Raw genomic sequence first — 16,420 nt, forward strand, 5'->3', positions numbered from 1 at the left:
ATATCTTGCTTCCCAGTACTGACTAGCACCACATAAAACGATCAGTCATTATTTCTTATAGTCAAATTAGTTCTGCTTTCTTATGAGATTAATATTCATAGTAATCTGAATGTAAAATGGACTGAAACTACCCAACAAATCCTTTGTCTACCACTATAATGCTACAGGGTCTGTCTTAGGGCTTGGATATATATAATTCAGTCCTCAACTTAATGAAACTCAATTTGAAATCTAAAATTAAACTGAATCCACTGCAATGCCTATTTTAATGCAAGTTTATCTTGCTATCATGCACCTTTTTTGTTGATCTGTGAACTGTCTCACTTCTTTCCACTAAGGGGACCAAGACAAGATTCTTGCTCAGGGCCAGACTACACCAAAGCCCAGAACTACCTAGTTTGTCCTAGAAACTGTCTCACCTTAAGTAAATAATGCAGCATTTTTCCCAAGTATATTTTATATAAATCATTTATGTTATTCATTCATTCAGCAAATATTTATGGATAATATCTATTCCTGGTGCCAGGCACCTGATGAGATATTCAGACACCAAAATTTCTGTTTATGCAACCCTCTGGATCCATTTTAAACAAATTATCCCAGAGAGTATAAAGTGCTTTTACAACTGACTAAAAAAAGAGGGAAAAGGTAGAGTAATCAAAACTTCCAGAAAATTCCCTGGCAGTCCAGTGGTTAGGACTTCCACTCTCACTGCCATGGCCCGGGTTCAGTTCCTGGTCAGGGAACGAAGTTTCTGCAAGCTGTGTGCAGGGTGGGAGAGGCTTCCACAGGCATGAAAACATTCTGAGAGTTAGACAGCAGAGAGACTGATGTCACCAATATTTCCTGAATGCCAAAAAGGTAATTTCAGCTGACCTAACAAATACTATGCCTAAATTTGTCAGCATTTAAGTAGTAACCCATCAGAACTGCTCGGATAAATGGTAGCTCTAGGTGCATGTGGCTAAGTTTAAAATTAAATGAAAATTTTAAGTGTCGTTCCTCAGTCACACCAAACACGTTTTAGGTGCTAACCAGCCATGTGGCTAAGGGCTACCTGATTGACCTGAACAAATATAGGGGTTCCCAGCACTGCCCCCAAGGTTTTCTTATTTAAGCGCGACCCAAACCTAGCACAGCACAAAGTCCAACTGTGCAACTCATTGTGCAACTCGAAGAGACTCAGCACAAGCACACCGGGTGTTGGGACGCGTTTTCTCTGCGACAGGCCAGGACAGCAGCCAAGGCCAGCCCCCCGGGGGGACGTGCACTCACTTGCAGCACTGCTTCTTTATGTTGCGGCCACCAAACTTGGGCTTATCCAAGCAGTTAGTGCAAACACCACAGTCCTCAGGCACCTGGCAGCCGGGACACTGCCCGCACCGCCTGGATCGCCGTCCCTTCTTCACCGGAGGTTCCTGAGGCGCCTTGTTTCTGGTGACAGGCTTAATTGGTTTGATGGGTGGAGCAAGAGGTTCAGCATCTTCTGAGCCAGCGATCGATGACTTGTCTGTTAAAGGAATGCGTCATCAGCTCTGAGGGAGTATCTGGTTCCTTCCCGTGAGCAGAGGGGAGATTCTCACAACCTACTGATGTCAGTATACACATTCAAACCTTCTTTTAACTGGAACACCAGAAATGAAATTCACTATAATAGTCATATGCAGAACTCAGAGCCTGTTTTAAGTAATTACTTAAAAGTTTCTAAATGCCTACAACTTGCAGCTTGACAACAGCAGAAATCCAAACACTGAAAACAAAATACAGTGTGACCAAAAGTCAAGAATATGAACTGAAGGCTTCTGAAGACTCTAACCTCTAAATTTCATTTCAGCAGTCACCCAGAGTTTAGGTACGATATAAAACCATGAGAATATGTCTTAGGACCTCCAACCACAGAGAGCATAACTGACCACGGGCCCCAGCTGCGGCACTCTGAAATCCAGGGGTACAGAGGCCACACTCACCACAAGGGCTGCTCTCAGTCTGTGATGAGTATGGCAGTGACACTAAGGTAGGCCCTGCTCCGAGGGGACATGAGACTTCCTGACAGTCCGTGTTCTCCCTGACAGCCTTGCTGAGCTGTCTCCAACTGCACGGCCTCCAGGAAGATTCTGCCAGGCCTTCCTTTCCACTCTCCTTTACTAGGGTCAGACCTACAGAGTAGGCTGACAGCTCCCCCAAGCTTTCCCAACTCCCTCCCCGTATTTCAGGCATTTCCTCTAATAAGATCTTTACCTGGTCAATCCTCCCATTGACATCTGGTTCCTGGGGGGCCCAGCCTAATATACAATGCTGTGCAGAACCCACTACGTACCCGCAGGATGATCAGCACACAAACCCAAGGTCATCCCCAACCTACCATCATTTCCCATGGAAGACAAAATCTTTTCTCGTTCTTCCCATGGTAAGGCACTCAGGGTGGGCATGTCATCAGGAAACACAGCTCGTTTTCGGCCAAGGGCAACAGCAGCTCTTCTGCAGACATGTTTAATCCGGGGTCCTCGCACAGAGGTCTCCGAGGAGTCACTTTCTTGACCCTGAGAGGGAGGCAAGCCCAGAACAAACAATAACAACCATCTGTGTTGAAAACAAAATTGAATGAAGCCAAGGTATAGTTGATTAACTTATTATAGTCTAGAGTCAACACATACAACTCTAGTTATCCCCAGCTGATATGCCATATCAATACATAGAAATCACCTACTTCTAAAATTGGCAGAAAAGGATTCTAATAAAAAAACAGAAATCAACTAAGCTTCTATTCCCAATTATACTACTTTAAAATTCCCCTCAAAAAAATTCAAGCTGCCAGTCTGTATTATCAAGGAGTTCAGTCTCGTTTAAATAGAGCGTATCAAACAACAGACTGTTTCTCTGATCAGCAGAGAAGTAGGGGGAAATAACTTACAAATGGAGGCATAAAAGGCCACAGCTCCAAACAGAAATGTCTCATATTTTAGGGAGCTGCAGCTCCTATCACTAGGAGGTTAACCAAAAACATCCAAAATGGTGTCAGAAGTCTCATCATATTCCTGCTAGACCTCCCAAATGGTAGAATTACTAAATGTAAGTGTGCCACTACACTGAATTATATTAGAGCCTAAGTTTGTGGTCATTTTAACCTTGATGTGTCAATATAAGCATGCAACTACTACATGACCATTTTAAAAAACAATCTAAAGATTGGCAGGTTTTCTCATAAAAGGCCAGTGTCTAGCTCATTTTGTAAAAAAATAAAAAAGTGCTGCTCTTTACAAAGATCTGTTTGTCATCATCTTAACTAACTGAATTGTACAGCTTTTCTGTACCACAACTTGAGGCTAAGTGTTTCTCATATGAATTCTCCAAACACCTGTTACCTACTGTTCTAGTCACTCACTACTCAGGGGAAAAGATTCCCCCCCTCCCTGTTTTCTATAGCAAACAACAGTAAAACAATTAGACTGCAAAAATGTACCTTCAAAATTAAGTGAGATTCCATCACACCAAACCCATTAAGTACAAACACCTTGGCATTCGATGTAATATGGCCCCATGCACCTCTGGGTCTTAGTTCATCACTTGCCTTCATGAAGCAGTCCAGCTATTCCCTGCTCTTCCCATATATTTTATACTTTTCTGTCTCTATCTACACTGTTCTTCCTCTTTAAATTTTCCTCTATCATTTTCTACCTATCAAAATCCTATCTGTTCTTAAAGGACCACTGCAAATGCCACCGTCTTTTCCTGATTCCCATAATTGGATGTTAACTGAAACAGCCTCAAACCTGCTCCTAGAAGCGGCTCGAGAAACTGTTGATTTTAACAGGCAAGATGGAAAAGAGTACCTGTGCTTTGGGCTGGTCAGTTTGTTTAAGACTCTTACTCTTCTCAATCTTGCAGAGCTGGGCTTTGGCCTTTTTTAGGAGGCTGGCAACCCTCTTGTCAGTCATTGGAAGCTTGTCTGCCTGAGCCAACATGGAGCCTATGGAGGAAGTGGAATGTTTAACAGTGCTAGATGAAGGAGTGGAAAGGCAGAGGGTTTTCTCCTTCTCCAGGGATGGGGTAGTTGGGCCGAGGTCCAAGTTGCTTTTTTCCAGATTTCCTCTCCCTTTCTTTATAAGTATTTTGGTTTTGACAGCTGTCGTATCCCCAAGAGTCACAGAAGCAATATCAGTCCCAGAATCGAGTGATGAAGACTTCTTCCGCCCGGTTGCTTTTTTGGCAGAAGATGAAGTGGCCACATCTTCACCAACAGCCTTCTCTTTGGAAACTCTACCCATAGGATACAAAGCCGAGCTACTCTGAATTTCTGATCCCTTTTTCCTTTTCTCTTTCTTGGACTCCCGCTTATTCTCCTTTTCTCTCTCCCGGTCTCTCTCTCTACTCTTGTCCTTCTCCACGCTCTTGTCAGCATCTCGCTCTTTGGACAGCTCCTCGGGGGCCTTGTCTTTATTTCTCCCTCGTTCAGTCTGGGAGCCTGGGGTGAACCAAGGGAAGAGAGGGGTGGGACTACTGGATGAAAATGGCTCTGCTGGAGCACTAGTCTGCTTCCTTGGTCTCTGGTTTTTCTCTGCAGATTCCCCAGACTGAGTCAGGGAATGAGAAGGAAAAGTAAAAGTTGGGTTTAAGGCACTAGTGGCAAGAGGACCAACAGAAATGCTTAACGAGGAGGAGACAGAAGACGGTGGGGTGAGAGGTGACAGCTCAGAAGTGCTAAGCCTTCCACTTCTTGTCCTCATAGAGTGAGAAGGAGATCTTGGTTCGGATCGAATAGGGCTAAACACCTTTCTTTTCCTTTTCCTGTTAGATACTCCTGAAGAAGATGTGCCAGCAGAAGTTCGATTACTAGGCAAGGTTACAGACTCAAATATCCTAGAGTGAGCCTCACTCGGAGTAAACCTCGGCGCTCTCAGAAGCGGGCTCCTTTTGTGCATATCGAACCTTGTTCCAGAATGGAGAGGTGAAAACAATCGGGCTGAAGCAGCAGGACCAGACGTAGAAAACCCGGACGCGAAGCCGACATCCTCAGGAGTGAGTGGAGGGGGGCGGAAATTATCAAAGATTGGTTTGCGAATAAGACCTTCTTTGGCATACTTTGCTGAGGAAAAGTACTGTGGCTCTGACCTAGAGTGCTTTAGAGAAGTCCACCTAAACGTCGGTTCCCGCAAAATAGATTTTCGCTTCCCTTGCATGGGAGCGGCGGAAGTAGGCAAAAATGGTGATGCTAAGGGGATGGTTGGAGGCATGAGCCAAGGTGTGTGGTCAGAGATACTGGAGGCTGGCTGCAGTGGGGGCGGTGGTGTCAGCAGGGGTGGAGGGGGCGAGGAAGAGGTCTGCTGCTGGGGGGCACTTTGCAGAGTGGATAATTTTTTCGTGGTTCTGGATCCGAAACTTCTCTCCGACACCGAATACCTTCTGCTTCTCCGGTCACTGCTGTCATCTTCTGGGGACTGGGAAATAGGCAGTGGCGTATGGACTTCGGGGGTATCGCTCCGCTCTTCAGGAAGGACCTGAATCTCCTCAGAGGCCTGAGAATCCGTGGAGGTATCGACACTGGGGCTACTGGATCGGGAGGAGTCTGAAGACATTTGAGAGGAGTGCTGAGATGCTGCACTTGATTTTTCAGAAGATCCACAGGATGTGGCACTGAATCTACTGTTCGGTGTAGACTCCAGTCGGGCAATTTTAATTGGAGGGTCATAATCTTCATCCTCTATGAACCGCCGAGGGGTTTTGATGATCCGCGAGGAGATGGCACTGACAACAGGCATAATGAACTGTCGGATGTTTTTGACCTGTGTCTTCACCTTTCTTCCTTGCAGCTGAGCTGCTTCTTTCTCGATCTTCTTTTGAGCCCCCTTTTTCGCCCTCTGCAAGAGCTGCTTAGCAATTGTTGCATCTGTCCTTTTAGAAGAAGGAATAATCCTAACCGGCTTAATCCTTCGAGGGCTTTGTCTGACTACTGTCTTATCTTCTTTTGTGAGTGGAGGTGTTCCTTCCTTGTCTTTCCGGACCTTCTGGGGCTTTTCCAGTTCAGAGTTAATGAGGAGACCTGAAGGGGTCTTTATCCTTTCTGTTGATGGAGGCCGTCCTCGCCGGCGTACAATCTGTACCCCCTTCCTTCCTATTTGAAGCTTCCCTGTCTTAAACTTGGACTTGAGAGGAGAGAGTTTACCTGCTCTTAATTTTTTAATCTTTGTGGCTTGCTGAAATGTAGCGGAAGGCGTGCGCTTCATTTTCTTCAGGCTATCTTCTTTGTTTCCCTTTGGTAACTCGGAAATGTCCTTTCCGTGTGTTATTTTGAGTTTTACTCCAGGGAAGGTGGGAGGTCTTCCTCTCTTCTTTTCTATACTTTTAGAATCTCTCTTCTTGATCTTATCTCCAGATTTGGTCTCTGATTTATTTAGAGGGGAGAACACAGATGGGTCTGAGAGGAGAGCTGAATTTCGGTCAGAGCCACTTCTAGGTCTCCCGCGAGGTTTTCGAGGACTAGTTTTAACTGTGTATAGAAATTAAACAATGAAGAGCATATATTTAGCTTTGCAGTTTAGGTCTTAACTAAACTGAAGATAATTTAGCAAAAGTCATTCTGTACTGAACTCTATCTGGGTTTAATCAGTCAATAAAACATCTTTATTGTGCTTAGTTTCTTTTCACCAAAAACCAGCCTTAAATAAATCAAGTAAATAACATTCTACCTAAAAGAACCCTTAACTCCTTTTTTGATAGAAAAACTAAGATAATCAAAGAGGTTTTCAACTGAGCAGTTAATATACAAAACTAATTTTCCCACATCTTTAGGTGAACAAGGCTTTTTTTCTGAATTTAAAAAAAAAAAAACTGTTTTAAAAAAACTGTATGACCTTTTCCATATTCTAGTCATCAAGAGTAACATTTGAGAACACATTTATAGTAAAGTCATCCCATTTTTTTCAACTCAGAATTTTGGCTTTAATAAATATGAACAAGGTGCTCTCCAATCAATAATATACCAACTTCCATAGGCTACAATAATACACCACACCAATTTCTACAGGCTGCTCAGCTATATTTTCAATCTGCTTTGCCAAATTAAGTTAAGAAAGTTTCACTGAAAAGAAAAATATTCATTCATGAGACATCAGAAAAAGATCATTGAACTCAGTGGCAGGTGAACTAATCAGTGAAATGGCATGAGATATCCGTTAATCTACTCCCCTACCTACAGGTTCTTGAACCAGTCTTAAATTACAAAAAAGATTTAACTATAATTGATGTCAAGAGCAAACTGACTATTTAAATCAGATTTCTTCTATTCTAAATAAAAGGAATCTGCCAACTTTTAATCAACTCAATTTGCTACGTATTAAGAGTCTTCAGAAAACCAAAGTTTTCTAAAATTCTTTTCTTTTGGGTGGGAGGGGGTGTTGCTGAGGGGTCTCAGTTTCCTGACCAGGAACCGAACTCTGGTCACAGCAATGAAAGCCCAGAATCCTAACCACTAGGCCACCAGGGAACTCCCTAAAATTCTTTGTATTGTCTGTACTTTCTAAATGTATAAATAAGAGTTGCCTCGTCTGTCACATCTCTTCTCTCATGACTTTTCAATGTTTTATATGACTCAACATTCTTCTGAGGTTAAAACTTCCCCTAACAGGCACCAGAAGAGATTTATGCCATTATGATGAACATTTTAGACTATGGAACCGGCTTCCTAACAGAACAGAAATCGACAAAGGTCTGATTGTTGAGCTTTCTAAATATAAATGCTTTCCTCACCAATTAACTTGAGACTTCTCTTAACAGATTAAGGATTCACATATCTGTTCTCAGTATATACTAATTACAACAAATTACAACAAAATGGACTGGGGGACAGCAGAAAAACTATGCTTCATTTCTTTAAAATAATAATGTATATAGATGGGTTTTTAAATTAAAAAAAAAAAAAAAAGAAGACTATTCAAGATACACTGACAGCCAAGGGAAAAAAAAACAAGAGGAAACCATCAAGGGTTGTGAATCAACAAATTAAACTCTACCCAGATGTACATCACAAGATTCCTTATAATCTTGGTAAATCTGAATGTGGCCACTCACAGGCCTTTATTAATTCTGAAAACCTCTTCAATCCATCTTTTACAAGAAACTTTTGGTGGACAAGTAGGAAAATGCACAACAGAGAAAAGTCCAACTCTGCTGCTAACTTCCTTAATCCTCAATATACTCAAAGAACTCATAAGTCAGAAGTAACTGCTCAGTGTCTTTTCCTGGCCTCATTTTGTTATCTGTAAGTGAAGGGTTAGACTAGACAATCTCTAAAATCACCTTCTGATATGAAGTTTTAAGATTTTATCACACCTTAAAAAAAAAAGATTTTATCACATCTTAAAAGAGAAAACTGCTACTCTCTAAATGGCACAGGTACAGGAATACTAATGGTTAAGTCCTTCCAGCTAGAATAGCAATACTATCACCACTTGGGAAAGGAAAAATTGTTAACGTACTGTTTGAGTTAGATTACTATATAGTACATGATGACTCTTGAATGAAATGCAAATGATAACAATCACAAACGTCAATGACAAGAACCAAAAGCACAGCTAACATCATATTTAACTAGCCTGTCTACCCACATAAACTCAAAGACAACCATACAAGAAGTCAGAATGGCAGCACAAATGGGGAATTTTTTTTCATCATAAGATCTATCTCCCTCTCTTATACAGAACAGAATTCTGCAAGCCATTAGATGTTATTTCCACTGAGGATCATCTCGCAGGAAACTGCTGTTAAGTCTAGAATTTCAACTCATTCTAGATATTTTCTTGGTGAGAACAATGGCAAATATTGTTAATAAATGGAAACACCCATGTCATTTTTATTTTCTTTAACATAGTTTTTCAAGGATCAGGTAAAACAGTTTCATAGAGTGCCAATATTTTGTTTTTAGTTCTTTGACAAAAGTAGACCAAATTTCATCTGTTTAAAACAACGGTCAAATTATCTGTACAATTCAAAATGCATAAATCTGAGGATGCTATCATTAGTAGGTAGCCTTCATTTTTGCTTACCAAGTTTTATAAGTATTCGAGAGAAACCTAGCCCCATGTCACAGGTGGTTCCCATAGAGAAGCATAATTAAAGATAAACCACAAGTGACCTAACAGAGAGGAGCCCCATAAAGAGTGCTAGTTCATAAAGCCACTTCCTACTTAGTGTGAGGGAAAGGGAGCAATTTCTCCAAAAGAAATCTAAGACCACCTTTTACATGCAGAGAAGGCAAGGGGAAGTCACAGTCTCTTAACAAACAAAACTTCAAGGTGTCATGTGTTTAAAGGGTCATACCTGAAGGAGACCTTGTGGGACTTCGTACTCTGACTTCTTCATCTGAGCCAAAACCTAAGAACTGCTCATCCTACAACAAAGGAAAATTATTTTAAAATCAGGGAAAAAAAAAAAAAACAACAACCCATAAATCTGAACATATCCCAAAGGAATGCCCAGAGGAGACACACATGAATTTGGAAAATTTAGCCTCTATATATCAAACATCATCATTCCTATAGATATTTTATTATAAAATAACTTAATACTGAAATAAATAAACCCAGCCATATGGCTTCAATACAGACATACAGGAGCTGTGTAATAACTGAACATTGATAAGTCACCTTTAGTGCACAGTACACAGGGGACAGTCCTAAATTTCAACCTATAGATACAGCCCAAAACAATTAAAGGATGACTGTAACTCAAGTAAGCAAATCAGTACAATGGCAGAAATACACAGCCCCAATAAAAAATATTTTCAACAAGTAAAGCTTACAGACACATAAGGAACAACCTACAGTACCATAATCTCTTGTCTACTAAATACTAAGAGACTGAAATTGCCAAAATCGTCAGTTCCTTAACTCAGGAATTGACATTTAGATGTGATTTCTATACATTTGAGATCCAAAGATTCTCAACATGCATTTTATGGCATTATTTTTAAATGCCCTGTGATAAGAGACTTAATGGTGGGCAGCAGCATTTGTGAAAGGATGGTGAACTGACCACATAAAGGGTGAAATGCATCCAAGGATAGCTGAAGAAAGAAAGCACTTTAATTTCAGTTGTACTTAGAGAAGGCAAAAGGCAAAAACTTTTCTTTCCCTCCAACTTTTAACCTACTTAAAAAAAATACTAAGGATTTAACCAATTTTGAACAAATTCTCAAGAAACACGGTCCATTTAAACAACTTGATTAATAGACATTCACCAATTCAGAGACTAAGAGTTCTTTCTAGAAAGAGACGAGAGAGATAATTTCAGATGCTAGGAACAAAATCCACATAAAAGAACAAATTAAGGAATTAAAGACAGATTTTCTGGTACCTCCAACTGATACTGATAATCCCCAAATTAAATTCGAACAGTTAAAGCCCCCCCACTTTGAGAGGGGACCAGTTCGACTCTTGTTTGTGGATGCATGGCACCACTGAAGAGAGGGAAGGGTTAGTCTGAGGTCTCAATGTCTTTATTTATTGCAGTGTTACAAGGAATAAATGAAATAATTTATGGAAATTATGTAATTTATGTAAAATCACTCAGAAAACTATAATGTGGCATCCACATTATAGTTATTATTACTGATGTGATTTTAGAAACTGAAGCTCCAGAAGGCCAGATGACTTACCCAAGACCATACAGTTAGTTACAAAGAACTTTGTACCATAATGGCCACAATCTAAAACTAGAAAATATTTGGAGGAATCCAATAAATTATCTATACTACAAAATTCGATAAATTTTTTCAGCTACTATTAAAGTAACATGAAGCCCATTTTCAAATCCTTAAAGTTTCTGATTTAATTCATTCTTTTCCGGCATTATCCTTATGGAACAACCTGGTAGTCTATGCATTTCACAAAGACATCTGGGGATTTCCTAACACTTACCAGGGGACTACACTGCTAAATGCATAAATTCTATGCTCTGAGAGTGTTGCAACAAGAGAGTTCTACCAACTATACACACACTAACCAACAGGCAAAGTAACCAAAGCAGAAATAACGAAAGATGATTAATCTTTAAAAGAAACATGAGATTCACATAGCTATGTTCTATATTTTAAACTTTCACAATATGTAACTGTACAACCCTAATTCAATCTACTCCAAAACAGAGTACTACAGAGCTGTCAAGCAGTCATTAAAATAACTGCCAATGTTTAAAGTTTCCAAGTACTTCCCAAAATGACAGAAAGCATTAACTCTTTCTCTGTGGCCTTGTAGTTGGAATAAGAAAAGACTGACTTTCCTTCTATCCAAGAACTTTCTTTTCACTTGAAATATATTGACAGGTTGACTTCTTGAAGCACACTTAAAAACATAAGCACCCATTGTTTAAACAATCCAGACAGTTTAGTCAAAAACCAAAGCCATCATTGTTATGTTAAAGAGCTCTGGTCCACTAACTGTGAAATTCCAATTCCATATACAAGTCCCCCAAGCTGAGAAAGCATTGGGAGAAAAAATCCTGCAAAAAGGTGCTACAAGTGAAGTTCTTTCTGCCTCTCCAGTCTCTCCCATAACCCACTTTAAACTCTTCAGTTCCTGGAAGATGCAGTAAACAAGGTAACAGTGCTGGCTTTCCAGGGAATCAGACTTGCCTAGAAATCAAAAGACTAAGTCTAAATGTCTACAAAAAGATAACTAAGAGGAGCTGCAATTAAATCCATGGTGGCTCAGATGATAAAGAATCTGCCTGCAACGCGGGAGAGACCAGGGTTCAATCCCTGGGTCGGGAAGATCCCCTAGAGAAGGGAAAGGCAACTGACTTCAGTATTTTTGCCTGGAGAATTCCACGGTCAGAGAAGCCTGTAGGGTGACAGTCCATGGTGGGGGGGGTGGGGGGGAGGGGTTGGCGGCCAAAGAGCTGTACACAATGAGTGACTAACACTTTCACTTTCTTTCACTGGGCACTACGGCATCATAAGCCTGGAGAGCCCTGAAAAGAGGAAACGGGAGACACCAGGCTACACGGGACCAAGTATTTCTGGAAACTGGGCCCAAACAGCCAGCTACACTTTTCACTCTGGCTTTCTCTGATGAGCACAGCATTCCAAGACAAAGTATAGGCAAGAGGCAACAAACCTATTCCTTCTGGATAATGATGTCCTTGGAGAATAGATCATCAAAATTGTTATCCTTTCCTTACCACCAAAGATAGAAAAATACCCTTGCCAAGCTAAGCCCTTAAATCATATTTAGCTTCCAGAGATTAGGAATGCAATGAAGCTAATGTCATTTCCTAAGTGAAAGTTAATTCTAAAATAATAAGCGTGTAGAATTTATTACCCCCACCCTTATCTCTAGGGGTTATTTGAGAACTTCCAAACATATCTTTAACAGCAAATTCTACATTACCCATAAATATCCTAACATTTGAGGATTTTTATTTTATGTTAATGGCAGGATTTTAATCCTTTAATGGCTCTTATATTTGTGATGAAGCGATAAAGAATATTTTCCACAGGAGAACCTAAGTAAACCCAAAATAAGTATTACAGACAATAATGTTTACATATAAAATGTAATGATGAAGACATTTTAGAAAAATACATGAAGTTCTATATTTCAAGGAATTATGTACTACTAGGACAATTTTGCAAACAAAGCACTATTTCTTTTACTTGTCCATTCATTCAAAAACCATTTATACACTATCTATTCCTGATGCAAAGAGGAGTAAGACATGATGACTCTGCTCCCAAGAAGTATCTAAGGGAGATAGGCAGGTGCCCAATCTCAGTCTTCCTTTCAAAATCCTTTCAAATGTTGGTGAAGGATAAATTACTAGTAATTCATACTCTGGAATTAAAAAACTGGCTTAAATCTTAGAATAGTTCATTCTTCCTCTTGTATTAGTATTAGGTTCATGGAGAAACATTCAACACATTTCAAAATTCTTCCGAAGGATGGCAATGTCTATCTCCATGCCTCAGTGTTGTTCTAGGCACCACTCCAGCATTAGAAATCGGAGAGAGTTTAAGTAATCGAGACCTAAATCATCTGCGGTGATTAGATGTGACACAGTTCCTAGGAATACCAGTGATATCTGATCTAACTTGCAACTGATAGAGGCTGATGTGTTTTTCCTCCCTACTCCCAACTAAAATGCCTAGATTTTATCTCCTTCCCTAAATTCCTCCTGATTTACCCTAGAGCAGAAATCACTCACCTGGAGTTTTCCCATCTCCCAATTTTATGTTGAGATTATTTTGAATACTACTCTAATAAACAAGCTTGGGCACATCTGGCCTTCAGTTAATAAGGTTTTGGGTGCCTGTTCATTGCTCCTTTCTTTTCTTGTGAGATTCCTCAGCACTCCAGAGCACTGAACTAGGTGGCAGGTAACTTAGCACCCTTCTGTCTCCAAAATGTTTACTCTTTTGGGTTTAAAAATACCAAATTTCTTCAACTACAAAGGTTTTACTGATGGATCAACTCACAAATAACATCCATAACCACAGACTGTATCAAAAGCACCCTGACACCTAACTGTTTGAAATTCCTTGTTTTGAAGGCTTATAATTTTTGATATCATCATATGTGGTTCCATCATATGAGGAGGCCACAGAACTAAGAAAATTACTAAGAACTAAAGAAGATGAAGATACATCAAGGAGGCATACAGTGCATCTCAGTAGCTCTAGTTAAGGAGTAACACTTCTCCTTCGGGAATTTATCCCCGTTAGTTATCACTTCTTCTGCCACATTTCTCTGTGTGTCACCGGCTACAATTCCCTGGTGGTCCAGTGGTTAGGACTTGGCACTTTCACTGCCGAGGGCCCAGGTTCAATCCCTCGTCCAGGAAGATCCCACATCCGAGGGGCAACTAACCCTGCATACCACAACTATTGAGTCCCTGAGCTGTAGAGCCCATGCTCTGCAACAAGAGAAACCACAGAAATGAGAAGCCTGTGCGCACCAAGGAAGAGGAGCCCCAGCTCGCCACAACTGGAGAAAACCTGTTCGTGGCAACAAGACCCAATGCAGCCAAAAATAAAATAAAGAAACAAGTAAACCTTGGGGGGAAAAAAAAAAAGAATACACAGGGAGATTGACCTCAGGCTGGTGGTGGTAGTTTAGTTGCTAAGTCATGTCTGACTCCTGCGACCCCATGGACTGTAGTCTACCAGGCTCCTCTATCCATGGGATTCTAGGCTAGTAGGAGAGATTAAACCAATTTACTCACCCATTCATTCATTAAAATATATATATAAGCCCGTTTCTGGGTTAAGGGATGAATATAGAGATAAAAGACAGTTTCTGCCTTCAAGGATCTGCTAGTCTGTGACAAACAGATCTTTCAATCAATGGAATAAGTAGCCAATATTGTATAATAACTAGGAATGGAGTAGTATAACCCTTAAAAATTATGAATCATTATATTGTACACCTGTAACTTAGTACTATACAGCAACTATACTCTAATTTTTTAAATGTTAAAAATAAATGAAAGATTTTTAAAACTTAATGGAATGCAGTGTGTTTCCTGCCATGCCAGAGGAATACACATGCCAGAGGAATGAATATGAAAGCACAGCAGAAAGGTGACTCACTCAGTCAAGGAGAAGAGCCAGGAAAACCACTGCAGAAAGGATGAAAAGCTTACTCCAACTTCTGAAGGATAATAAATTAGGGTTGAAGGGAGATACTGCAGGCAGAGAGAGTAACACATACAAAGGACAGAGGTACAAAAGAGCATGGCATGGAGTGAAATTACACACAGTTCAGCAGAGCTGAGGCCCTCGCCGATGTGGGAAAGAGGCATAAGATGTTGAAGGGCAAAAAGGCCGAGGGAAATCATGAAAGGTCTTAAATGCCTTTATGAGTTTGAAGTCTCTCTTCAAGGAAGTACAGGCCTCATCCTGACGGCTCCAGCTCATCAGTAACATTTTCGGGCAGCAGAGAAGCATGATTAGATTTATATTTTCAAAAGATCACTATGACAGCAGTGGGGAAGCAGAGATTACCTTTAAAGCCAGAGGCAGTAAGAACAGTTATAAAATGACTGCAGTGGCACTGGGGATTGAGGAGAAGCACAGATTACATAGACGGCTAGGAGGCAAAACGAACATGGCTTTAATATGAAGGGTTATCTGCAAAGACGTGCAAGTTTATGGTGATATTTGTAAGACTGGGACTAAAGAAAGAAGTTTCTATGAGGAGGAAGGGAAATCACTTTAGACAACTGAATGTGAAATGTCTGTCCAAGTTGTTAGATAGAACCATCTGGAGGAAATGCATCTGATTCAGTGAATTTATGAATGTTGAAACTGTACATATAAATGCAGTCACCTAGGGAGAGAATACAGAGAGAAAAGGGGGACCCATGGCGAGTTCCCAGGGAATACCCACTCTTCACCTACAGGGGAAAGGGAATCTTAGGGAAGAGAAAGAGATGGAATAGCCAAGGAGAACAATCTTGTATCTAAGTAAGTAACAGTCAAGAGAAGAACACACATCAAGGATGGCAGAGCTGGGGAAGGACTGAAACGTGTACAGAGGTTATCAAAATTGGGAGGTCACCTACGACCTTTCTGAGGTCCAGGGCAGTGTTAGAGGTAGGAGGAGCCCAAGTGCAGCGGGTGGAGGTGTGACTGGAAAGTGACTACAGCAGAAATGAGTATAGACCACTCTTTTGAAAAAAACTCAATTACACAGGAAAGGAGAGAATGGACACAACGCAGGGACGCGCCTGCGGGGATGACTTTTTGAGCTGTTGTGTTCATTTGCTTAAGGAGGACACAGCAGTCAGGGAGAGGCTGAAATTTCTCAACAGCAAATCAGCAATAGATGGAAAAGGGATGCGAAGGCGGGGTGGACTCTGAGAGGAAATGAAGACAAAGTGCAGTGGAGGGGAGTTCTCTCCCATCAGTAAAGAGCCTAAGCGTGCAATGAGCAGTGGACAAGTTGACAAGCAAGAGAAAGCTTAGAGATTTCTCTGAAATCACAGGCAAAATTTGTTTACATGGGCATCTGGCAGACGGAGAGACACAAATTTCTTCAGATTCTCAAAGAGGCTCTCAATCCACAAAAGTTTTTTAGCATGCTGCTCTGAAGGAAATAAATCATGGAACAAGGCTGACTTAGAATAAATGGGATGGGGTAGTGGAGAGAAATAGGAAATAAGATGCAAAGACTTATAAAAACTGATTTGGTTAGAAAGGGGTAGCCACAGCAGGGCCAAGATCAAAGATAAATGAACTATCAGAACCTTGTTAATTCTAGAATGGTATGGTCAAAATTCAGCCACTAAAGAGTAGGAGCTACTTTTGAGTCTCAAATGTAGAAAAAGTATAACTCTGAAATTTGTCTCTTCTTGACAGGCTATTTAAATTTATACATATGAAATTAGAGTAGGAAAGAGACTGAATAAAGGGAGACCAGATAGCTGGCAG

At 40.7% G+C, this 16,420-nt stretch overlaps 1 protein-coding gene and 1 non-coding gene across 8 annotated transcripts in view; one reads left to right on the plus strand and one right to left on the minus strand.

Annotated features, from left to right (window-relative positions):
• KMT2A (lysine methyltransferase 2A) overlaps positions 1 to 16,420 on the minus strand; it is a 77,933-nt gene that overhangs the window by 43,053 nt on the left and 18,460 nt on the right. For 6 of the 7 annotated variants that reach the window (XM_070384137.1, XM_070384136.1, XM_070384134.1 and 3 more), the window contains 4 exons: positions 9,313 to 9,382; positions 3,831 to 6,484; positions 2,363 to 2,540; positions 1,276 to 1,510 (listed from right to left, as the gene is read on the minus strand). In XM_070384137.1, coding sequence (XP_070240238.1) covers positions 1,276 to 1,510; positions 2,363 to 2,540; positions 3,831 to 6,484; positions 9,313 to 9,382 — 3,137 coding nt within the window. The remainder of the gene's footprint in view (positions 1 to 1,275; positions 1,511 to 2,362; positions 2,541 to 3,830; positions 6,485 to 9,312; positions 9,383 to 16,420) is intronic. The other variant, XM_070384140.1, reaches the window with a different exon arrangement.
• TRNAE-UUC (transfer RNA glutamic acid (anticodon UUC)) lies at positions 13,758 to 13,831 on the plus strand. The gene has a single exon. It is a non-coding gene; the product is annotated as a tRNA-Glu (tRNA).

This window comes from Bos mutus, chromosome 15 (genome assembly GCF_027580195.1).
Source record: "Bos mutus isolate GX-2022 chromosome 15, NWIPB_WYAK_1.1, whole genome shotgun sequence".
Taxonomy (NCBI): Eukaryota; Metazoa; Chordata; class Mammalia; order Artiodactyla; family Bovidae; genus Bos; species Bos mutus.